Source organism: Zea mays, chromosome 9, assembly GCF_902167145.1.
Source record: "Zea mays cultivar B73 chromosome 9, Zm-B73-REFERENCE-NAM-5.0, whole genome shotgun sequence".
In the NCBI taxonomy this organism is placed as follows: Eukaryota; Viridiplantae; Streptophyta; class Magnoliopsida; order Poales; family Poaceae; genus Zea; species Zea mays.
The window spans coordinates 129,094,196-129,119,015 of NC_050104.1; the positions used below are offsets into that span (position 1 = coordinate 129,094,196).

At 40.7% G+C, this 24,820-nt stretch overlaps 2 protein-coding genes across 15 annotated transcripts; both read right to left on the reverse strand.

Annotated features, from left to right (window-relative positions):
• Positions 1–306: 306 nt before the first annotated feature.
• On the reverse strand, positions 307–3,244 carry LOC100193571 (uncharacterized). Of its 2 annotated transcripts, none has more exons than XM_008659893.3 (3): positions 2,944–3,244; positions 1,338–1,583; positions 307–693 (listed from the first exon to the last, which is right to left on the reverse strand). In XM_008659893.3, the coding sequence occupies exons 2-3, from the start codon at positions 1,560–1,562 to the stop codon at positions 619–621; spliced, it is 300 nt and encodes a 99-aa protein (XP_008658115.1). In that variant the 5' UTR covers positions 1,563–1,583; positions 2,944–3,244; the 3' UTR covers positions 307–618. The 2 variants fall into 2 exon arrangements, with proteins under 2 accessions (XP_008658115.1, NP_001132152.1); NM_001138680.1 differs by having other exon boundaries at positions 310–693; positions 1,338–1,595; positions 2,944–3,012.
• Positions 3,245–3,580: 336 nt separating this feature from the next.
• Positions 3,581–18,027, reverse strand: LOC103639049 (vacuolar protein sorting-associated protein 52 A). Of its 13 annotated transcripts, none has more exons than XM_035962394.1 (21): positions 17,758–17,845; positions 16,241–16,304; positions 15,293–15,596; positions 15,127–15,184; positions 14,823–14,918; positions 14,420–14,521; positions 13,803–13,882; positions 13,191–13,271; positions 12,463–12,606; positions 11,426–11,517; positions 10,136–10,217; positions 7,832–8,017; positions 7,255–7,370; positions 7,114–7,172; positions 6,780–6,880; positions 5,942–5,992; positions 5,664–5,843; positions 5,406–5,540; positions 5,202–5,276; positions 4,265–4,322; positions 3,581–4,184 (listed from the first exon to the last, which is right to left on the reverse strand). In XM_035962394.1, exons 7-21 carry the CDS (start codon positions 13,833–13,835, stop codon positions 3,883–3,885), a joined length of 1,695 nt encoding a protein of 564 aa, XP_035818287.1. In that variant the 5' UTR covers positions 13,836–13,882; positions 14,420–14,521; positions 14,823–14,918; positions 15,127–15,184; positions 15,293–15,596; positions 16,241–16,304; positions 17,758–17,845; the 3' UTR covers positions 3,581–3,882. The 13 variants fall into 13 exon arrangements, with proteins under 13 accessions (XP_035818287.1, XP_008660060.1, XP_035818285.1 ...); XM_008661838.4 differs by having other exon boundaries at positions 13,803–13,886; XM_035962392.1 differs by having other exon boundaries at positions 15,293–15,657.
• Positions 18,028–24,820: the final 6,793 nt, after the last annotated feature.

The following is a 24,820-nucleotide window of genomic DNA, read 5'->3' on the forward strand; positions in this document are numbered from 1 at the left end:
AATTGTGTACTTAAGTACTCTATTACGCAGCCCTTTTTACGGTCTCACCCACAAATCTCACAACACAACAGTTCCACGCCTATTACCAACTGCTGCATTAAGATAATTTTTAAACAGGTCTATTTAACCACCATCCCCAAGGCTTGCCCTGATACTTTTTCAGGGCCACTCTCCAGGCATCGCCAGAACGGTTTCTTGATCATTTGGCCGCTTCAGAAGCCCAGTCACGCTGTACTCAACTGCTCGGTCATATGAGTAACCATGCAAGAACAGTACACTAGAAGCATCCAAATGCACAAGGGTACATTTCAAAGGAAAATGCAGAATAGATAGATCAAGTGGTCAGCAACCAATCCATACCATCACGGGGTGCAACCGAAACAAGACGAAGGGATACGACAACAACTTAAGATGAAGGTTCAGGCACACGACTTGCCGTGAAATTTAGAGACAGCTTACAACCCCATGCAGGACGGGAAGTTTGCCACAGAGAAATCAACCATGCGCACAAAGCATTGCACGGGGTACACACATGAAATGACAACGGTTGTTCACGATTCAGACATAGCACGCAGCAGGCAGGGGAGGATAACTTTGGTGAGCGCACCAGCACGGGCATCAGTTGCCACCGAACAGGTAGCCCAGGGAAGAGCCACCGCCAGGAGCAGCGTGGACCTTGGTTGAAGGACGGTCCTGCAATCATTCATAAACAACAAAACCAACAGTTAAGCAGGATCAAGAAACAAGTTTTGGGTTCCAGGGAGCGATTAGGTAAGTGAGCCCAACCCTTCCCCTGTTATTTATTTATTAGTTTGCAACATTGTTCCATATATGAATCTGTAGTTTTGAGGAATCATAATTTGTGTCCTTGCATTGCCCAATCAGATTCTGCAGCATGACAGAACTAAAGGAATTTTGGTTCAATTTGGTCAATAGTTTATGGAAAGACATGGTCTGCATATTTTCTTCAGGATATTTAATTTTTCGGCACTAACAATGTGTTGGCATTTAGTGTTGATGATAAAATGGTATATGGCTCATGATTGGTAGTCTAAAAGGTCAGCAGCCCAGCAACAATCAAGACTCGGTACAATTTAAAAAGCAATAAACATGACTGGAAGTCTTTCCATCAACATGATTCTATCGGGTTGTAAGAATAAGTACAGACATTACGTGATAATGCAGCACAAACTACCATGATGTTTTCTCAAAACATGATTATACATAATATAAGCACCCCACAAAATATGACGTCATTTCTAAGCATATCAATGGATGATGGCAACACATAATATGTAAAAAGCCTATGTGAAATGAAAGAACATAAAGTAGCATACCGTAAGGAAGTTGCCAGTGTTCTGACCATCAGCCCTGTGGTAGTTATTGGTTTGGCTGGTAACCCCAGCAGCAACCTGCTTGGCCGCATCAGTCTTTGCAGCAGATGGTTTCTCAACAGGTGGAGCACTTGCAGCTGGTGCCACTGCTGGTTTGGGGGGCTCACCGCTTCCAAAGAGATAACCCAGAGAACTTTGACCACCACCGGCACTACCACCACGGCTCATCTTGATTATTGAAAAGAGAAACTGTACAAAGATCTAATCAGGTATCAAGCATTACTTCGACACATTGTATAAAGGTACAAGAGAGACAATGCAAATCAATTTAATTTCAAGTACCACAAATAATTTTTAAAATACTAAAGTATGTTTCGATCTGCCACCAACACTTGGTAAGGATATAATTCTCCAAGAACAAAGTAAAACAGAGAAGATATAGTTTGACAGGATCAACTCTATTAAACTTTATTAGGTACTGTAACTACAAACAGATGAAAACATCAAAACATATCTCGATCTGTCATGGAATCTTGGTAACGATCTTATTAAGGATGTAACGAACCGATCTTCCAGATATACTTTTACTCAGATACTCAGATAGAGTGATAGACACTGATTTCCTTCTATGTTGCATGTTTGTGCAGAAAACTGATGCACCAACAAATGTAAAACTAAACAGATTGATAGAACAATCAAGGAAAATAAAGCATCTTCGGTTTAACTCTGCCAAGTAACAAAGTTCAAAAGAACATCTGCCTAGTCATATATGACAGGTCCTTGTACAATTCTATGAAACCGGGAATGTGGAACCATGTGGGGTTCCATGGCCCGATCGGGAATGGGACCATATGGAACATCGTATGGAACCATGGTTGGGACACAGCCCTCACTCGAGTAGGATGTCGGATAAACCATCATCCTGCACAAGCAAGGGGCATGTACCTTCGCGGAAGCGGAGCACCACGAGGATATTGGAGGAGCAGAGGTCAGAGGACTGGCAAAGCACTAAGACAAAGGGATCGCTAACCATGTGCTCATATTACATGAACAAACAGTTAATCATGTGCTCACGTTGCATTGAATTATTTTTTTCTATACAGGAATATTTACTAGTTGGCTGTTTCAGGAACCTCGTTCCACATTATAGTTCCAAAATTTTACGGTTGACGTTCCGGTTATCGAATAAACCATACAAGGAGCCAGTGATACGCAACCAGTGATACGAGGTTACCTAAACAATTAGGTCTAACCTAGACACAACATGAAACGAAAAAAATCGACGGATCAACCACCGAAGACCGCAATGCACAACAGATCTTCATCTTTCTCTGGAGAATCTAAGCCGCAACATACTCCGAAGAATCTAATGCGTACAGCCGCAACAGCCGCATTCACGGTCCCTAGGGAGGGGATACCCTGCGGATCGACGACGGTGAGTCACAAAATTCAACAGATCCGCGTCTACCGACAAGCAGCGGACGCTCGGAAGCCAGAAATGGACGCGGATCTCAACCTTGCGGCTAGATTCGGGCGCTTACGGCGCAAATCAGGACATGGAAGCGAGACAACGAACCGAGGGTTGAGCGGGCAAAGGAAAGGGCCTTACCGAGAGGCAGCGGCGAGGAGATGGAGGGCGACCGGCGGCGGGGTCGGTGGGACTGCGGCTGCTCCGGATCTCTCTCGCTTCTGCGCTCGAAAATGGAGAACTGCGGCTGGTTTTGTATTGAAGAGGGATCGGGTGGTCCCAGTACCCGGGGACGGATGGGCCCAACACCTCCAGCAGGCCGTCCGATCTCGCCACTGACGGTGGAGATGGCCCCGGGCGCCCGCGTCAAGGAGACGCTCGATACTCGGAAACGCATAATGGTTTTCCTTTTTCGTTTTCGAAAAAAACACGCATCGGCATGGCATAATGCTATTCAGTTACTCAGTAGTTGCTGCCTCGGGTTGCAAACAGCAAACGTTACGTTTGCTACTCATGAATATTTTCCAACAAATATCTGTCATCGCATAATCTTTATTTATTTCTTCAAATATTCCCATGAATCTTCTAGCAATATGAAATTTAACATTCACATTGAATACCACCCTAGTGTAAGATGTGATTGCTTTCAAAATGCTGAGATGCTTTGAACTAAATTACGCAGATCAGAAACATAGAAGCTATAAACACTAGAAAATTGCCAGTCATAAAAATAACATTAAGGCAAGCGTTTGGTACGCATTCATTAGTATGCAGCATATGGTTATCCACAGCGGATCGTATAAAATTGTAGATTTGCACTATAATCGATACTGTTTACAAAATGAAGTTTAAAATAGATGATAGGACAGAAGATAGAATAGGATAACTGTGGAGACAGCCTAGAGATCATAGTTCTGTGCTGGAAAGGGGCAGGGGTCAAGTCGGGTAACACAGACGAAGATACAAACCACGACAAAATGCCCTTGTTTCCCCTGCAGTCGCACATACCAGTTACAAAGTAAGGATACACAGCTACCCCTCAGCTAGCCGTCCTAGTGTACATGGAAGGGGGTGAAACAACTAAAACGTCCTAGAATACTTCTTGATTTCGAACAGGATGGAGGATATGGAGACAAGGTCCTTGTTGAGAGCAGAGCCGCCGTTGATTCTCTTGACACACTCGGAGAGCCTGGTGTAGTATAGCAGGAGCTGTGCGAGCGTCGCTCTCAAGATCTCCATCCCGCAAAGAAAGTTGCTGAAAGATGTGATCACATCATAGTGCATCAGCTCGATCGCGGCCTTATACCGGCTCGCGAAATCCTTTACCAGTGGCTCAACTTCGGCAATGCTGGCTTTCTCGGAATTTGCAGCCGTCTCATCCGCTGATAAAGGTCAAGTATGAAATGTGATTCAAAAGTAAGAAAGAAAAAGGGCATACAGTTGCCATGAGATCTCAACTTACCTGGACGAGATTTGACGAATCTGATCAAACTACTGAACTGCTCCAGGAGCAACTCTTCCTGCAGAATGATACATGCAATGCATCAAGAAACTTCAGTAGAGTTTTTTAGAAAACGCTAGTGTATTAATGAACGTCACAGAAGTCCTTGAACACCTTGAACAGAAACTAAGGTGCTGTTTGGTTTACGAAATGTAACGTAAATGGTAATGGTAATGGTTTGCACTCGATTACTGGCGGTAACAAGTTTGAATAGTCCGGTTACTCCGGTATCAATTTTTAGTATGTTATCTGATTACAGTTAGAGTAAAACAAAAATGATTTAACGTTATCAGTTATCCATTACGTTACAAATATGTGAACCAAACGACACCTAACTTCAGCCACCACTAATGTCATTAACATTAAACACATGATTTTTTTTTATGTGTTGCCACAAGGTAATAGCAGCCAAAGGGCTTGTCCTACTTTACTATGTATAAATTTGCCATACTTCATTCTGTCACAGCCTTGGCAGTCATATAAGGAACTAAGAGCATCTCCAATACACTAGTTAAATAGTTTGTCAAGCTAAATTTTAGCTACTTAATAACAAAATAGCTCTCCAACAGACTAGCCATTTAACTTGTCAAATTATTCGGCTCTCTAAATTGACTCCTTTACTAGCTAAATTTGGCTAGCAATTCTCGTTAGCCAAGCTAATTTGCATGTTGGAGAATCTGTTGGAATGAAATGTTATATATAGAGTTTAATCTTTATGAAGAGATAAATACTGAGTTAAATAGAGAGTCAAAACTAAATAATCTCTTGGAGATACTCTAAGACCCCAACTAGACTTATGTATTTATTTGTTTCAGCTATAAAAGTTCCACCAGCAAGCTAAATAAATGCAGCGAGTGGTATTTTACCATACAGATGTTCAAGCTTTAAAACTGCATACCACATATATTGCGATGTTGCTCTTAAGAACCTCCTCGAAGTGTTGTTGTGCTTTCCCACCCTCAGTTCCAGCTTCCTTTATGTTGATGATAAGATTAAATTTGAATAAGGCAAATGTAGTATTACTTTATAAATTCTTGACGTGCAGGAACAAGTTACTATAACAGAAAAGGTTGCCATTTAAGGTCAGCTAAAGAATTCCTACCTTCAAAATGGAAATTGTTAAATCATAGTTGTTTATCAGAAAGACAGTTTGTAGCTTCGGTTTGGAAAACATCTTGGCCAACTTAACAAGCAAATCCTCAATGGCCATCCGCAATCGCTCCAAATTTAGATCAAGCTGCACATAGAAGCCAAATATTTTGATTTCCATGAGGTACAGAAAGTGTTTACTCATGCCATGCAATATGGTTGAAAGAAATTCAGAAAACAGTAAACAATTCTGTTCATGTGATCAACTAACCTGACCGTCCCCATGCTCAACATTGAGATGAACTAGAGAAGCTGTAAATTCAGCATATCTCCTTGTAACATAGTGTGGATGGACATCATCCTCCCAAAGTGTTTTAATATTTGCATTTCGCAAGCTGTTCAAATGCAAGTCGAACACCATCTTGAAGCGAGGCCAGAGTGACATATTAACCTGTCCAATGTCCATAAATTGAGCTCAGTCATTCAAATAATGGAAATGGAGCAGATGAAAGACTCACGTAAGGAGCTAAGAATGGATTCAGAACTGACTTTGTCTAGGTAAGAGTCCAAACATGGGATTCGCCGCTTAAACATGATGAGCTGCACAAAATAAGCATTCCATTGAGATTTAGCAAAAAGTATAGACCAGCTGTTTGCGCTTTGCACCAGTTTATGCACTAGATGAAAGCAAACAAATTTCCAATTAAACCTAGTTAAATATAATGCTTAAACAAGAAACGCCGAAAAAATGGGTAGATTTTCACCATTTTTCAGGGTAAACCCCACATGGGACTGTAAGACAATCCAATACATACAGCTTTGTAAACTACTGTCTCAAACTAGATGAAAACTATTAGCTTCCAACCAACAAACAGAGATATTGGATGGATCAATAAATATCTACCAAACATTGATCACAACTCGCAGCCACTGTGAGAACAGAAAACAAAATTGTCCTCAGCGTTATTCTTAATATATAAATGTCGAAATCACAAGGTGCTCAATCATATTATAAGGTAAATCAAAGTTCACCTGGTGCTGATGAATTATTCTTCCAATTAAACCTAGTTAAATATAATGCTTAAACAAGAAACGCCGAAAAAATGGGTAGATTTTCACCATTTTTCAGGGTAAACCCCACATGGGACTGTAAGACAATCCAATACATACAGCTTTGTAAACTACTGTCTCAAACTAGATGAAAACTATTAGCTTCCAACCACCAAACAGAGATATTGGATGGATCAATAAATATCTACCAAACATTGATCACAACTCACAGCCACTGTGAGAACAGAAAACAAAATTGTCCTCAGCGTTATTCTTAATATATAAATGTCGAAATCACAAGGTGCTCCATCATATTATAAGGTAAATCAAAGTTCACCTGGTGCTGATGAATTATTCTGATCATAAGCATTATGCCAATTGCATCATAACAGTTCAGGAGTACAGTATTGAAATGTTCATCAACAACTTGAATCGGTCCTGGGGCCAAAACAATCACAACTTAAATTAAAAATTGTCTTCAGCCAGCATAACAATATCACACATATGAGATTGTTACATTAATGCAATTGGTATGTTTGGAAAAAATGGTGCATGAAAGCAATATTGGGCAAGCAATATAAAAGGCAACATGCTATCAGTTAAATATGGGTGTACTCTGCACAAGATAAAAATAAAAGAGAAACAAACTTGATGGAAGCAGGATGAAGTACCTGCAAATATATCATGGAATATGGATTCTTCGCCAAAGAAATCATCAGTAAACAGGTATCTGCAGTTTATTTATATATGTCACACTGGTACTTTATCTTCATGAATAAAAAATATGGACAAAAAGGCAACCCAAAGCTTACTCTGAAGTGGCAGTATCAATAAGAAGTTTCTGCAAGCTTCTGAAAAGAACTTCATACGAGTATTTCTGTGACTTCGCTTCAGCTATATGAGGTATCAATGCTGGCTGGTCGATTTCCTGATATAATAAAGAAACCAAAAAACAGAAGTTAAACTACTATGCTTTGTACTTGGTAGTTTGAGCAAAACAATCCTTCAGCAACAATATAGATTTCAAAGATAAATAAATGCAAGACCAGATTGCAATAAACCAACAAAAACTGCTTTATCTCAAACCCTTAAACACTTCATTTATTATATTTGTTACCGCTTCATGGGTGCAACTACAGATAAAGGGAAGCTGAGATCTCCAGACTTGAAAATAATCAAACAGTTCAGACTGAGCATAATTGGCTATGCTACGATGGCAAATTTTGCCAACAAATTAAACATCTTATTAACAGTGTACGAACTTCTGGATATATGCACCCTGTAGCACAATAACTGAGTTAAGCTCCCACTACCATGATTGAGCCATTTATGAACGTCAAAATTCTAAACATTATGTCATCATCTGAATGAAAGTGCTAATAACTTCACCTTCAAAATGTTTATTCGTTCACCCAGAGCAAACACTGAAGGACGGGTTTTCAGAGGTTCTTTTCCAATGGAGAAAATGAAGCCTGTGCTTCTGGTTTCAACACCAAGCAAATCAGTGGAAGTTGCTATGTCCATCTGTAGTTTCTCCAATGCTTGTATGTAAGCCCGGAAATGTGCACTTAGCACCTGAAAATTGTTAGGAATAGCAAAAAAAAAATCTAAAAACCGTCAAACAACTAATCTAAAATACGTCAAACAACTAAAGTTGGTCACACACACATATCTAGGTCTTTTATTGTTATCTTTTCTGCTACATAGTAGCAGATTTACAAAGTGAAATTAGAACAACATTGACATATATGAAGGTTAGTGCCAGAAAACTAAACAAATGATTAGTACAGGAGCGAAAGAAGAAAAGGCAGGCAGGAACAGATGCCAATGCCCCATCCATGTCCCAAATTGACTAAAGTGGTATATCCTGAACCCCCAAGTGAAGCAGTCTATTCAAACACAGAGCAACTCCTAACTCCTCTTACTTTGACCAACATAATCTTCAACCCTTAGGCATGAATGATCAGAGGCGAAAAAGAAAAGAGAGGACATTAGGGAAAAGCTTTAACAACACCCCCCCCCCCTCCTCAGTTATGCAACACCGACTCTCCAAGCCCAAATAGGAGGCACAGCAGGCTGATCCGTGAGGATTGATTGAACCTTCTATCTCACTTCACAAAACCACCACACAACCAAAGGGATAACAGCTAGCAGGGTAGAGTGGTACTGGAGGCAGGTGCCCAGTGATGGATGGTGGCTTGCCTTCAATAGCGATTGATGAAATCACGAGTCACGGCACCAAAAAAGTGCAACATACTGGAGTTAATCCGCAGTCTGGTGCTTCTCTCGCTCAGCCTCGGCAGATAGCCCACGTGGTGGATGGTGGCCAGCGATTGATGAAATCATGATCACGGCACCAAACAAGTGCAACATACTGAAGTCAACCCACAGTCTGGTGCTTCTCATGCTCAAGCCTCAGCAAGTAGCCCACGTGGATGAAGTGATGAACTAAGCCCTATGTTTATCCCAAATTTGATTCTATATTTTCTTAATTAACGCAAGGATCAGCACAGTTGTGTGCTTGTGTATATCTACAAATCATGGTTAAGCAGAAAGTAAGACACAGACACTTTATTCTTTTTACCACAAGATTGAAGGTACATTTTGTGTGTGCAAGGGTAAAATAATTTGGTCCACCAAAATGCAAGTGTTTTGTTAGCAGGATGCCCAGATGTGGTTTACATTGCCAAGTTCGGGACTGTAATCTTCATGAGTGGTTCCACTATTGTGATATCCTGGCCCTAATGGATGGTGATATCCTGGTCCAAGGCTTAATAGAATTAATAGAGTACTCATATCAACAAAATGCATCTTCTTCTTCGGAAGTCTATCTCGAAAGAACCTCCAAAGTCAAGTGTGCTTGCCTTGGAGCAATTTGGGATGGGTGACCGACCGGGAAGTTTTCTCAGGTGCACATGAGTGAGGAAAAAGTGCTCACAAAAGACTCGTGTTGGTCTATGGGGATGGTCTATGGTCCTAGAGGGCTGCGAGGAGTAAGTACTGTGGTCCGGGAGTGAACGGAGTGTTACAAATGGTATCAGAGCCGACACTCGCGGTTTCACCGACGTGTGTGAGCTAGGGGTTCGGGTATATGGAGCATGGCGTATGTGGGCCCGGAGTGGTCACATGGCATGGCATATGACGACACTAGACATAAAGACGTGGCCAATAGGGGAGGTTCCTGGATTAGGGTTGACCGACGAGGACGTCGGTCTTCTAAGGGAGGTGGATTGTGATATCCTGGACCTAATGGATGGTGATATCATGGCCCAAAACTTAATAGAATTAATAGAGTACAACAAGGTGCATCTTCTTTTTCGGAAGACTATCTCGAAAGAATCTCCAAGTTAAGTGTGCTTGGCTTAGAGCAATTTGGGATGGGTGACCGACCGGAAAGTTTTCTCGGGTGCGCATGAGTGAAAATAAAGTGTTCACAAAAGACTCGTGTTGGTCTGTGGAGATGGTCTATGGTCCTAGAGTGCTGCTACCGGTCCGAGAGTGGACGGGGTATTACTATTGTGAGTACTTTCTACTTTTGGAACTGCAAGCATTATAAGAAACCTCCACGCTACCTACTACCAGTGTGATAAGAAGCCTGCTCAAAAGTCAACACCCGCACAATTGGACAAGGGGGTTACATTGACTGTGTGATTCTTATTCAGATCAGACTGCTAGTTTTAATGTGACATTCACCTTATTCATGGTGTCAATATACGCCGTACGAACTTCTGCATATATCTCCTTAGCATGTTCCTTAAGGAAATTTATCGTGTACCTGCATTTGGAGCATTATAGCCAAAATTAGAAATTACACAAAAGAACAGAATAACACAGATACACCACATGGCAATGAAAAGAGTAACAATTTAACCACATGGGATTATGCAACATTCGATTTTTTTACCGTGAAAAAAAAAATCATATTCACTCAGTAAAGGTATACTAGTAGCTAGCTATTAAAAATGGGCAGGCAAATAAACTGGTGGAATGATTTGTGGATGGTTCACTAATCCAACTGGCGGTTCATAAAGTAGACCTGGCCAGTTGGTTGATATAAATTAGCATTTAAAGGTATACTAGTTGATGCAGCCCCTCTACATTTGCGGGGGAAGGCTTACATATCCCTTCCCCTGATCCCACTCATGTGGGAGCCTTCGGCACTATGTCTGTCCTTTCTTTTAATATGTGATTCATACTTAATTGACACCACTTATAGGTTTTTATTCTCCATAGACAACAAGACCTAAACTTTAACAAGCTACCTGTCCAATTTTTGTAAGACACTATTGGTGTTAGCCTATGTATGGTTGCCAAAAATAGTAATATTACTTTTCCATAGGTATATGTAGACATACTATCACCAGTCTAATGCGCATTTGATGCAACCTTCCATACCATCATTGTTCGTGATATCCCTACAGATACCTTGAGGTGTTTCTAAGACCTTTGTGCATGAGCCTACATGTATGAGTGGTTTCCATAAAGTTGATAATTTAGTAGGATTTTATACCGCAAACAGATGAAATGACCTATATGTTTACACAGTTGAAAATTGTGTAGTACTAGTACAGATGAATCTCCACTGCTTCTAAACCAACTGATTCTGTGGTCCATTTACGGGCCTGGGCTGATTCTTCTTCTGTCTGTGTTGGACCTGGGCAAATTCTTCATCACTGTTCATGTCTCTTCCAAGCAGTCTCAGCCACCACCTCTCCTCCTTTCCTCCGCTCATCTCAGACACTTCTCCTTCCCTACCAATACCCTGACAAGATTTATGCTGTTGCCCATTGCCCAAGCCTTCTTCATAATTACGAGGATGCGCCGGTTCAGAAGCAGCAGTGATATAAATTATAATGTCGAAACCATTATTTAGTTCACAGAACTTTGCATAGATACATGTTGAGCGAGACAGGTACTGAAATTAGAAACAACAGTACAAGGCTACAAGCCAAAATAGGTATTTGACAAGAAAAAATGGTGTACTTGTATTTAAGAAGAACACTCTGCTGTAGAATCTGAATATTAGTCTTTGGTTTTCTCAAGGCATAGAACTTTTGGATGACAAACTCGAAAATCTGCATGAAAAGTTGGGATGCATCAATAACTCTGTGCTGTAGTCTTATATTATCGGATTGGCTACAGATAAAAAAACAGTGAGCAAAAGATTCAATCATAAGTTACATCATAACTACCATGTATTAATGGAATTTAACAGAAATAACAATAAACCATGCTTTTCATGATAGTGTATTAACTAGTATGGTTATTATGGCTTATAAGGGGGTGTTTGAATGCACTAGAACTAATAGTTAGTTGGCTAAAATTGGTGGTGGAATTAGCTAGCTAACAAATAGCTACCTAACTATTAAATAATTTACCAAAAATAGCTAATAGTTGAACTATTAGCTAGGGTGTTTGGATGTTTCAACTAATTTTAGCCACTAACTATTAGTTTTAGTGCATTCAAACACCCCCTAAGTAGCATTCTCTGCTAGTAATCCATTTCGTTGCAAATTGCTGCTCACACTTCACCAGGTACAAATAAAAATTCAAAGAATAACACAGGACCTCTCATCAGAAAGGTTTGATACTTGATAGCTCATTATCACTCCAGATCATAGCATCTTACCCCAACTAATTGTCCATAATCATTTGCATACAACAAACGTAAGTTCCTCATACTGCAAAAAGATTGCAAGTTGGAACTTGTACCTATGTGCCACTGGCACTGGCCCTAGGCTCCAACTTCAGTGATGTGTTACCCAATTCATATACGTGGTGCTACTAAGTTTGTTCCCTTTTCAATATGACTTAATATCCCATTACATACATATGGTAAATTTACCATATGATCTGTAAGTTCACAACCATCGTGCGTCAAGACAGGCAAGATGCATTAGCTGATTAGCTCTGATAGTCGCATCATGCTGATAAAGCACAGACATGGGAACCGCAGAAGGAAAACAAACAGAGTGGGTAATTGGCACCAGAAGCTAGGAACTAACAATTGTTTTTCAAACCTTTGAGACGGCTTTCTGTCGTAGTCTCTCAACCTCAGGTTGAACATCTTTTAGAGCCTTGGATGATTTAACCATGGGGTCAGCATCGATGAATTTGATTTTTTTGCTTAGAGTCTCAAGTGTTTTCATGTATTCATCATTGACCTGCATCGTTGTTGAATAGAATATTTTCGTAAGTCTATTAAAGAAAAGTTCATGAACACCAACTGCAGAAGAAGCTATGCAGGTAGATCACACGATAAATCATGTGGCTTGTTTTCTTTTCTCTTAACGCAATCCATGTGACTTGTGATATGTCAAAACTGACAAAGTCTTGTATATAGGTAAAGAAAAAGAATGAGAGATTCTTTTCGAGAAAAAAAATGAGAGATTAAGTGAACTAATAAATGCAACAGCAAAAATAATGTCACCAAAACAGATTTAGTATCATCTAAGATACGATATACTTGACAATCATCTAAGATAGATATACTTGACTACTAAAATAGTACTTTATAGGTTCCTTAGGAAGCAAAGGGACAAAATAAATAATCCCAGCATTTCACACACTAACCCAAATAGCAGAAACCTGTGTCATTCGTTTCAAACTTTCAAATGAAAGCTATAGTAATTCCAGAAAGAACTTTGATCATAGAATAGAATAAAATAAACCAAATCAACAATGTACAAATAAATACAAAAAACGGTAATGTCAAAAGCTGGCATAATTAAAGAATGTAAGTAATAACCTCTCCATCAACAATTATGTCAATCATTCTTGGAGGTACTATTATATCCTCGACAAATTTTGACAATTTAGATTCTGCAGCCTGTAATTTGTTTTCCAAAAGAGAACCAACATAAGAATCATAAAGATAACTGAACATGGGGAAAGAAAAAATATTATGCATAAAAGCTATGAATACTGGGACCATTTCCAAAACGAACTATTCCTGAGTCCTGACGAAAAAGAGGATAGTGCCTCCACTTGAAATATCTCAAAGGGAATTACTGATCCATATAATTTTAAGACATCCCATTTCTGAATTATAATAAGTGTGAGCCAAAAAGCAAAATGGTGTTATACATGATAGTAGCACTTGTACTTGTGCATCCATTGGTAAAAATAACACCGAATAAGAAACATCATCTGATCTAATATTTTCCTAACCATGTATTTTCGTAGTTGCGTGCACAGAAATCAGACAAGAACACCAGCTATGGTAAGAAATGTAAACCATAAAACATGGGAGATGAACAACATCATGATTCATGTCCAGCATAGAGCAGCCTTAATAAAAAAACAATGGCACATCAAACCTATGAATGAATATATATACAATATATGCAGTGAACCAGACCTTACGATTTTTCAGCTTTAATCCCATGTCCATAGATTTCTCCTGAAGGACCTTTATCTCTGAACTTATGGAACCAATTTCTGTCTACCACAGAAGTTAAAACATTGAAATATGACTTAGTAAAGAAAGAAGAGCCAGTTTTTTAAAAAATCTAAACGTGCAGAAATACATAGAATCGGTAAAGCCTGAATACTCTAGAATTAAAAGGGGTTTTGCCATTACATTTAAATCAAATTATCATTCCTGAATCATTAATAAGTCGAAAAAAGGTGTCATCCAGAGCACATCACTGAATATGATAAGTGGATAACATAAATTGAAATTACAATCCTTGCATAACGCATGGAATGCAGCAGAGAGAATGCAGAACTTGGTGTGCATAGCTGCATCTGCAGTTCTCTATTATAGCTACAAATTGACATGTTAAATGTAAAGTGGCATACACTAGGTAGATTTTCGTGTAACTAATAATCAATGTTAAGAAAAAATAACTGAACTGCTAACAACAAAAAATGCACATCCCAAATTTGACAACAGGTAGCTACTCGCTTGGCTATCCAGCATGTACAGGAATGTCTCATATAATATTAAAACAAAAAACGGGGGTGTATAATTACCTGGAATCCAGTCAGAACTGTTTCCATTTGTAACAAAATATTGTCACAATCACAAATTTGATCATGCAGAGAAACTAGATTTTCACTTTCCTTAATGTAATCCTACAAACAAAAGGAAGACAGGACTTAATGCCAAGACAAGTAACCCACTAGTGATTTCTTTTTCAGCAACGCTAAAGAACCTCAACAGTCCCAAGTCCATGATCTACACCTTGTCACCTTCACTACTCTTGAGCAATTGTTTGGTGACAGCATAAAATTTTAATTAAGAGAATGACAATATCAGTTCAACATAGAATTATTCAATAAATCAGGTTGATATTCTATCGACATTTGATTTCCCAGAGCATAATTGGCATTAACTATTTAACAAGGACGATATAGCAATGCCTAAAGCAATCACCTGGATAGAATCCAGCTCGATTTGGCGTATGTTATTCTCGACGCCTTTTGTGTACTCGCGCAGTTTGATGCCACTGGCTAGAATGTTTGCGACTTCCTGTATATGCCAAGAATGAAAACGAGAGTGATCATCAAGCCAGAGGCAAGGGAACAATGTTTCATACAGTGTGCCGACGCCAAACATTGCGGCAAGCTCAAAAGGGCAGCAATGCAAGCCACTTACTTAAAGGCCTCAGTAAGGTGTAATCTGACCATCTAGTACTATACAAATATCATATATTATAAGCTGGAGTAAAACGCGACACCTGGTCATTCTTGCAGTTGTCAAGCTCCTGCTGCAGCCCCTCCAGGGACTCGTCGTCACTGGCAACGATGAAGCAGCGCACACTTTAGAATTGTAGTGGTAGAACGATAGAGACAGCAGGCAGCACACTACACGATCCGAGAAAGAAGAATTTGAGATCGTGGTACCTGGTGACTTCCTCATCGAGGGCGAGGTCGCCTACGAAGACCCCGAGATCGAACCTGTCCTTGAGCCCGTCGAGGGTCTCTGCAGCAGGGACGACCGCCATCTCGGGTCAGAATCGCCGGGGCGGCCGGCGGACAGCGTCGGCCGGCTGGCTGGCTAGCTCCGATCTAGATCTCCCACCGTTGGCGTTGAGGACTGGGATCGGATCGGACGGGTCCCCGGGAAATGGAGGAGACCCGGACCAGCTGTCGTCGGACGTCGGGTGGGTTGGAATTGGAACTTTGAGCCTGTAGTCTATGCTCGTATCTAACAGCAGACCACACGGCCCAGTTAGTTCTTTCGACCCATATGATTGTATGCTTTTCGCCTGGTTAACATATTTTGCCATTTCAGACCAGGTTCTTTGCTTTTTGTCTTGACTGAATTTAATTGTTTTTGTCTTTCTTCTTGATTATTATGCCTTACTTTAATTTATATATTGAATTTTAAGTATATTTTCCAAATATAGTTTAGACACAGTTCTCACGTACCTATAAACAAACTCACTCGTATTCTAAGCTACTCTTCTAAGGTATTTTTAGTAGTATTACTTATCTCATCTTCTATTTCAAATCCAACTTTATAAACAATACGGTTTGTCATTGTTTGTATTTGTATGACTATATACGGTATTCTAGCCACAGCCTAACAGCAACTCCAAGAGACTAGCTAAATCATTTTGTAAAAGTAAATTTGGCTATTATTAGAAGGAAAAAATATTTTCACTATACTTTGTAAATGGCCCTTTCAAATTTAATAACTCTCTATCCCTATATATTTGTTCTTTATTTTTGGATAGCCTGATTTAGTATGTGTTTGGTTTGATGTCAAAGTAGTATGAGGCGGGGGCGGCATCGTCCACTCGATATTTTGGAAAACACGCCGCCACCAAAAATTGCTCTTGTGTTCACCTTATTTCCGTGTGACTCTCATCCAAACATCATAAAAATGTAGTTGTCTCCTTCCTTCCCTCATCTACATCCAACCAAACACACTTTTACTTTTCATACAGAGTTCTGAATTTATCGAGCATGTTGAACTAATCTACTCTTTTTAAAAAACATTTAGAGAATAACTAAATTAATCAATTTAGCTATTTTTTTGCTAATCGCCTAAAAAGTCTAATCCGACACATCTCAAAGTAATGGGAACCTCGAGGTGAACAGGCATGTCGCCTTGTGTCATTGAATCCTAGTGTTATTTTTCCTCGCCGATTACAATTATAGGACGCGAACATGAGACAGAGGGCATGTTTGTAAGTTTTTTTTTTTTTGAGAATCTAGATTCCTCGAGAATATGGATAAGACAGAGGCCACATTTGGTTCATTTTTTCGAACAAGTTTTCCTGAGAATCTGGATTCCCGAAGAATATGGTTATGCGGAGAATCTGGATATCATGAGGCTTATATGCGGAGGAAGATGAAAACATCCACAGGATTTAGGATTTAGAAAGTGAAGAAACTTAGACTCGTCGGTTTCTAGATCCTGAACCCTTTGCACCGCTTTATCTTCCTCCGCATGTAATCCCCACGATATTTAGATTATTTCCACAACCAGATTCTCAGAAAAGCTGGTAAAAATATTGAACCACGCATACCCATATGTTCTAGGCTTCTAGCATGATCAGTTTATATTTTTCGCAGACATACACTTTGGATATACCGTATGTAGAATTACTTGTTTTCACTCATACAGAGCAAACCTACATGATCTTAAAATTCTCTAGAAGCCTGGCATATAGCTCTTCTAGTTTTCTAACAAATGGTATTAACATTATTCAAGAGGTATTTCATATTATCAATTGGTATCATTCAATTTAATACATGTCAAAGTTTAAAATATAGATGACTTGCTCCTAAATATCACCTATGAGTAATGCTCACACTCATGTGATATTATCCTATAAGTTGTATCCTGAAATTAAAAGTTCCAAGTACATGTCTCATACAAGTATTCAAAACTTGTATGCACACTTTTAGAGAAAAGTCACTCTGTAAGTTAGTATCTTTGAGACTAACACTGGGGAGATGCGCATCCAGTGATACGAGGTTACCTAAACAATTAGGTCTAACCTAGACACAACATGAAACGAAAAAAATCGACGGATCAACCACCGAAGACCGCAATGCACAACAGATCTTCATCTTTCTCTGGAGAATCTAAGCCGCAACATACTCCGAAGAATCTAATGCGTACAGCCGCAACAGACGCATTCACGGTCCCTAGGGAGGGGATACCCTGCGGATCGACGACGGTGAGTCACAAAATTCAACAGATCCGCGTCTACCGACAAGCAGCGGACGCTCGGAAGCCAGAAATGGACGCGGATCTCAACCTTGCGGCTAGATTCGGGCGCTTACGGCGCAAATCAGGACATGGAAGCGAGACAACGAACCGAGGGTTGAGCGGGCAAAGGAAAGGGCCTTACCGAGAGGCAGCGGCGAGGAGATGGAGGGCGACCGGCGGCGAGGTCGGTGGGACTGCGGCTGCTCCGGATCTCTCTCGCTTCTGCGCTCGAAAATGGAGAACTGCGGCTGGTTTTGTATTGAAGAGGGATCGGTGGTCCCAGTACCCGGGGACGGATGGGCCCAACACCTCCAGCAGGCCGTCCGATCTCGCCACTGACGGTGGAGATGGCCCCGGGCGCCCGCGTCAAGGAGACGCTCGATACTCGGAAACGCATAATGGTTTTCCTTTTTCGTTTTCGAAAAAAATTGTTACCGCTTCATGGGTGCAACAACAGATACAAAGAAGCTGAGATCTCCAGACATGAAAATAATCAAACAGTTCAGACTGAGCATATTGGCTATGCTACGATGGCAAATTTTGTCTACAAATTAAACATCTTATTAACAGTGTAAGAACTTCTGGATATATGCACCCTGTAGCACAATAACTGAGTTAAGCTCCCACTACCATGATTGAGCCATTTATGAACTTCAAAATTCTAAACATTATGGCTCTGTTTGGTTCCTTTAGTCACTAGATTAAATTTTAATGACTAAAGTTTAGTCGCTAAAGTACTCTGTTTGGTTCCAGTGACTAAACCGGACTAATGAGCATTAATTGCTGTGAATAATGACTGTTTTACCTCTATTAATTAATGGATGTTTGCTATAAGAAGAAAGTTGAGAGGGCAAATAAGGTAAAAATATTACTTTAGTCCCTTTTAGTCACCCCTTGGTGACTAAAGAACTAAAGTTTAGTCACCACATTTTAGTCACCATGTTTGTTTCTTTAGGGACTAAAAGTAACTAAAATTTAGTCACTAAATTTTAGTCACCCCTAACCAAACGGGGCCTATGTCATCATCTGAATGGAAGTGCTAATAACTTCGCCTTCAAAATGTTTATTCGTTCACCCAGAGCAAACACTGAAGGACGGGTTTTCATAGGTTCTTTTCCAATGGAGAAAATGAAGCCTGTGCTTCTGGTTTCAACACCAAGCAAATCAGTGGAAGTTGCTATGTCCATCTGTAGTTTCTCCTATGCTTGTATGTAAGCCCGGAAATGTGCACTTACACCTGAAAATTGGTAGGAATAGCAAAAAAAACTAAAAATCGTCAAACAACTAATTAAAAAACGTCAAATAACTAAAGTTGGTCACACACACGTCTAGATCTTTTATTGTTATCTTTTCTGCTACATAGTAGCAGATTTACAAAGTGAAATTAGAACAACATTGACATATATGAAGGTTAGTGCCAGAAAACTAAACAAATCTGTACAACATATTAAGAGAGCAAGAGTAGTCTGCCTCCCTCGTTCTGCCGTTCTGCCATCCATGTATCTGGACCGTCCATATCGCATCGTGTGTCTGCATCTCCCACGCTCCATCCTTCTCCACCGCGCGACCACCCAATCCCTAACCTCCCCCCGCACGTTCCTCTCTGCCACGTTGCTCGCCCCTTGCCTCCACCGCCGACGCGACCTCTCTCCGCCTCCCCTCCTCCCTTTGCCTCCACCGCCCCTCCCCCAACGTCATCGCCACCGCCGCGCCACTCGCTCCCACGGGATCCAGATCCGGTGGCTGCCTCCATCGTCGTCCATCGCGGGTCGCGCGGCCGAGGTGGAGGTGAGGACTGAGGAGAACTTCCCTTCCCGTCTATTCGGTTTCTCTTCTCGTTGACTCTGCTCTGTTCGTTCGACAACCAGGCGGGAACCAGAAGGCGCGGGTTCTGTTGGGCGGCCGCCAGGACTTCTTCTACTCGGCGCTCCCTTCGGTTTCCCTTCCCACCGCCGCGCCACTCGCTCCCGCGGGATCCAGATCCGGTGGACGTAGCTCTGGGGCCTCGACGCAGACAGCCTGGGATCGAGATGCTCCACCAATGGGGGATCGAGAGGACGACCGCTCCCCACTGGCGCAGCCCAAGCCCAAGCACTGGAGATCCGTCCGCTCCTCTCCTGACCGCGGGATGGGCATTATGAGCTTCGTACCTGAGGAAGCAGGGCGGGCATTGAGGTCGGTGGCTTCCTAGGGTTTGCCCCCAAGCGTCGTGCCATGGTGAGTGTCTGTCTTCTCAACCCATGATGATTTTCTGCTAAAATGTAACTGGTGGTAGTGTATAGCTTAAACCAGTTTCTTTGTCCTTATGTCTCATCCCATTCGTGTTTGTGCTTGCGTGTAGTGAGTTCATGCAGGGAGCAGGTCGGTGAATAGCAATTCCTTGGCTTTTCTTCTAACCGGTAATTTATTCGCATATCTATTACCAATATTGTTGAGCTGGTAAAGATTATTCTTTGTGTTTCTTCTTGGGCAGTTCTTGTTTTGTTCAAGGTACTGAACTGACACCAGATGTCTCCCACCGCAAAGAATTGTTCAAAAAATTCATACGATTATGTTTTGGTACACAAATTATCCGATACAATATTAGTGCACAACAATTACATGAAAACAAACAATATCTCACAAATTCAAGTGGAGTTATTCTAAGCCCATATGTCGCAACTATCCATTATGACCACCTGATGGATACGGACCAAGCAGTTTGCGTCGCTAACTTGTTTCTGTTATCCTTAACCTAAGTGACATGGAGCTTGTATATTTTCAATAGGCACAAGTTAAACCTTATTCAGTTTTGAACCGAAGGCAGATTTTGTTTTGTAGACCTACTTATAGGTATACTGAGACCCATTGCCTATACCAAGATCCTAGCACTCAGATGCCAATTATTGCAATGCACCTGGCTACAGCTTGCAATCTCGAAGTGCCTCACCCTCCAATTGGAATCATGATGAGCAGCAGATGGGTGAACACACCTGAACTGCATCAGCCACTCTCATGGTCATGCAATCATGTTGTTGCAGGTAAGACGATGCCTCCTAGGACTAGGAGGGACGGTTGGTTGAAGTGCTCTTCCCTCTTGCACTTTCCAGTTACAACGAAAGGTCCATGGCCACCACTGTGAGACATTGGCATGGTGGAGGGTGCATTGGTGCTTCTTCCACTGGCGCCTGGTGTGAACCAGTTCCCTTTTGTTCATTGCTTCTTGGGTCCTATGATGTGAGCATCTCACGCTGGTAGCTGACCTTTGATCCCCATGTTCACACATACCCTTGGACAGCCTAAGTTGATGCCACACTTGCACTCACAGTTTTTGCTCTGTTCTCAGTGCTAGGGGTTGTTCCTATCTTGAGCCACACAGTTCTGCACACATATGTTTTATCGTTTCTGGTTAACTGGATTTAATGCGGGTTGTTGCTCTCTGCCAAGAGTTCCTGGCCATGCATATCTCACGTCTACATTTGATAACCGAGAAATTCTTTTTTGCAAATGAAAGAAGTTGTATATGAGCTGCACTAGCAAAGTAACATACAAGTTGGTACATTGTGTTATCTTTCTTTCTTTATTATGTGTTCATGGGCTCATTGATATTTTTGGTACTTCAGGGATAACAGACTACAGAAATTGGTCTTTAATGTTTGCTTGATGGCACAAAAGTAGCTATATTGATTGGCAGGTTCTTAGACTAAAGCTATCTCCTGGTTTTCTTCAATTCACTTTGTGTTTTTTGGTTTATAATTTGCATTGCATGATGTAGAGAAAGGTTCGCCAGTATATTAAGGATCAAATAATCTGATGTAATCACTGCAACAAGGTGGTCTCACTCTTTCTCTCATTTAATTTGTTTCTTCAGGTTCATCATACCTTTTATAAAATAGTCAATATTTTTTATGCAGAATATTCATGTTAGCCCATCAGAATCTGAAGCTCATGTGGGGGTGAGGGATCAAGGCGCAAACCGTAAGACTTTATGTTCTTGTGTTCAAATTATGCCAACTTAGGGATATCATGGTTGACTTTTGATTTGTTGCTGCTAGGTATGATAACATATTCACGTCAAACTGAGTGTTATTGGTGCACAGTGCCACTTGTCTGAAGCTGTCTGCAGATTGACGTGTTTGTGCAAAAATATTGCACCTTTCTTTGTTACACTACATTGTCTCTTAATTATTCAATCAATTGTATAAATTGTCTCTTAATTATTTGAATTGTCTCTTAATTATTTGAATTCTAGGATCAATGAGAAGGTTTGTGTTCTTTTTCTTTCCTACCTATATAAGATGAATGACTGGTCTGTTTTCTAAAACATATAAATAAAATTTTGTTTGTTTATTAAGGGTTGATTGGACAGCAAAGCTTAAACATTAGAAGGATGAATAAAGTTGTACACTATGACATGTAGTTTGCAATGGAAGGAAACCTAATTTATATGCTTGAGCTTGGGTCAGGAATTATAGTGGTCAGTTTAGATATCTATGGATTTTTGACATCTCCCTCCGTTTTTATTTAGATATCATATTTGCCTTAGTGCATAGACAAGGATGAGATTAACGCTGCGTTAATCCTTGTTTTTTCTGCTCCGTGCAATTGATGCTGTATCATACTCAGTACTCACGCTCGCATGCTCACCTGCATGCAGATTTAATTTTTCGTGGAAGGAACAGAGGGAGTATTAATCAATAAACAGTAAATTTATAGACATTTATATTTTCTTGGCTCCTGGACAATGGTGCTGCTGTTGATCTATGGAGTGCCGGTTGCATTCTTGCTGAGTTGCTATCAGGGAAGCCTATCATGCCAGGACGAACTGAGGTACTGTTTGGCTATTTTTGTTGTGATAAAACTTGCAGATGGTTACATTATAGGAATAATGCAGTATTCTCTGTCTGCAATAATCCAAACAATGCTATAATATTTCTGCAAATCTGTCATTTCTGTTATTATACTATTTGTTAGAACAAATTCGGTGCATAAAGGGTTTAGGAGATGAATGCTCTTGAGTTCTTTTCAGTACATGCCAGTTGGCACAGTGTAGGGCATATCTCTACTACTTCTTAAGAGAGGAACATAGGTGTCCACAGGTGCACGTTCTGCCTCCCACCCGACATCCTCGTCCACAACGCGCCGCTAATCTCGCAGTCGCGCCCCGGCGATCCGCGCCTGCCTGCTATTTTTAGTTTTCTTGAATTTATTCTTTCATGACTTAGCATTCATATTTTTTTATTTCCAAGTTTTGACCATGTGAGGAAATCTGAATGAATATTCAGGTTCTTTCTTTCTTTAAGAAAATCCCTTTAGATACTTAATGGTGAGATGCTGTTCTTGTATTCCATTCATGTATACATTACCAGAATGGATCTTGTTCCACCAGAGAAGTAATTTTGGCTGTATTGGTTTGCATTTCAGGCTGACCACCCTAGATTAAACTTCAAAGACCGGTACCCTGAGCCATACAGAGATTCTCATCCACAACTGAAAATGGTACCAATTTGTGTTGATGTATTGTTGTGGGGAATGAAATTTGTTAACTATTAACTAAAATATATGAGTGAAGAAAAGGATTCACACATGCACTAGATGCTTTGATATATCTACCAATCACAACCATTTAGCCACCTGTGAAATCTCTCAGGTTGGTGGTTGATACTCATGCTTACACTTTTTGCTAGGACCATTTTGATTCTATAAAGCTAAACTATGATTTCCTATTTTTTCAAACTCGCCGGAGCTGCACGGTTATCTTGACCGAGCTAATCTCTATGCCTTCCAACACGCTGGAGGTACCACACTGAAACTTCCATTACATTTGGATAGTTATTATACATCCTTGATATTTGCACAAAATCCAGTTGCCTTTCATTTTTTGGTTCATATCTTCATATGTATAGGCTAGTGTCTGAATGGATTATCCAATGTTGTAATTTGTAGCAGAAAATCACTGAACTGAATATATCACATTGTTGTGCGTTATGTTGTGTCTTGTCTAATGCATGTGAATACTCATATGAAGCTTTTGCAATACCAGATGGGGAGGGCTGCAATGATTACATCTACATTTGGTGGAACTTTACCTCATGGATGATATGCCAGATGGGGAGGGCACGCAAGGATAGCCCCGACGTACATGCCCCTCAATTCTCCCTCTGCCCTCTTGGTTTCGCTCTGCTCTCACCTTGCCAGGCGGCTGAGGTGTCTAATTTGTTCTGCTAATGTGGTGTTGACGCAGGGTTTCGTCACGAAGCCAGAGACGCTGACCGATGGGATAGTGAAGCTGATGATTTGGCACCGCACCATCCCCAGCATGCAAGGGTAAGCGACCCAAGGGTTCTTATCTGTCCACTGTTTTATCAAATCCCCGTGGCTTTTTCGATTCCTTTTTGTGTGCTCAGTTTTTTCTTTGTGTGTCATGAGTTTCAGAACTTGATTGGGATGGTTTTTGTGCCATGAGAATTAGGGTTTGATAGGGATGATTTGGGTATCAGTTCTTACGGTCACTGGAATTTGCATATTGTCATAGTCTAATGCCATTAAATTTTGAGGGTAGCGATATTGTTTTCACCCTATTGAATAGGGTATATGATGATGTTGGCAAGCGCTGGAGCAGGTAATATTTTGTTAAAGTTTTCATGTCGTTCCTCCACTGCCATGGCTTGATCTGTGAGGATCCATACATGCGTATGGTTTATGCTTGTAAGTTTTCTCCTTCCCTTGCTTTACACATCTGCCATATCATGCTTGACAAACACATCAGTTTTGGCCCTAATGTTCCAGTGTGTTTTTGTGTAACTTTGTCCCTTTCTTTGTACCAAGATTTTGTTCATTGGGTCTGTGTGGGCTACCAGGGATTAAGGTTAATGATTCAATTATGCTCTTTGTATTGTGCTTATGGTTGAGTATGGCGTTTAACACTAACTACGAGACAGGTCAGAACAGAATTGGAAGACCAGCTTCTCTACACATATAGATGCCATTTTCTCGATGGGGAGTTCAGTGATTTCAAGGCGCTGCCTAGAGCAAGTGGAGAATTGAGTGATTTTCAGGAGCTCCTACACTATCTGTATGAACTAACGTAAGTTCCACCAGTAACAAGTAAATATTAAAAATCACAATGATTATATGCTGAACTGATGTTCCTTTTTCTCATGCAAGCAAAATTGTAACTCTTCATTTTCCCTTTCGTTCCAGTCTTTCTGATCATAAGTGGGATG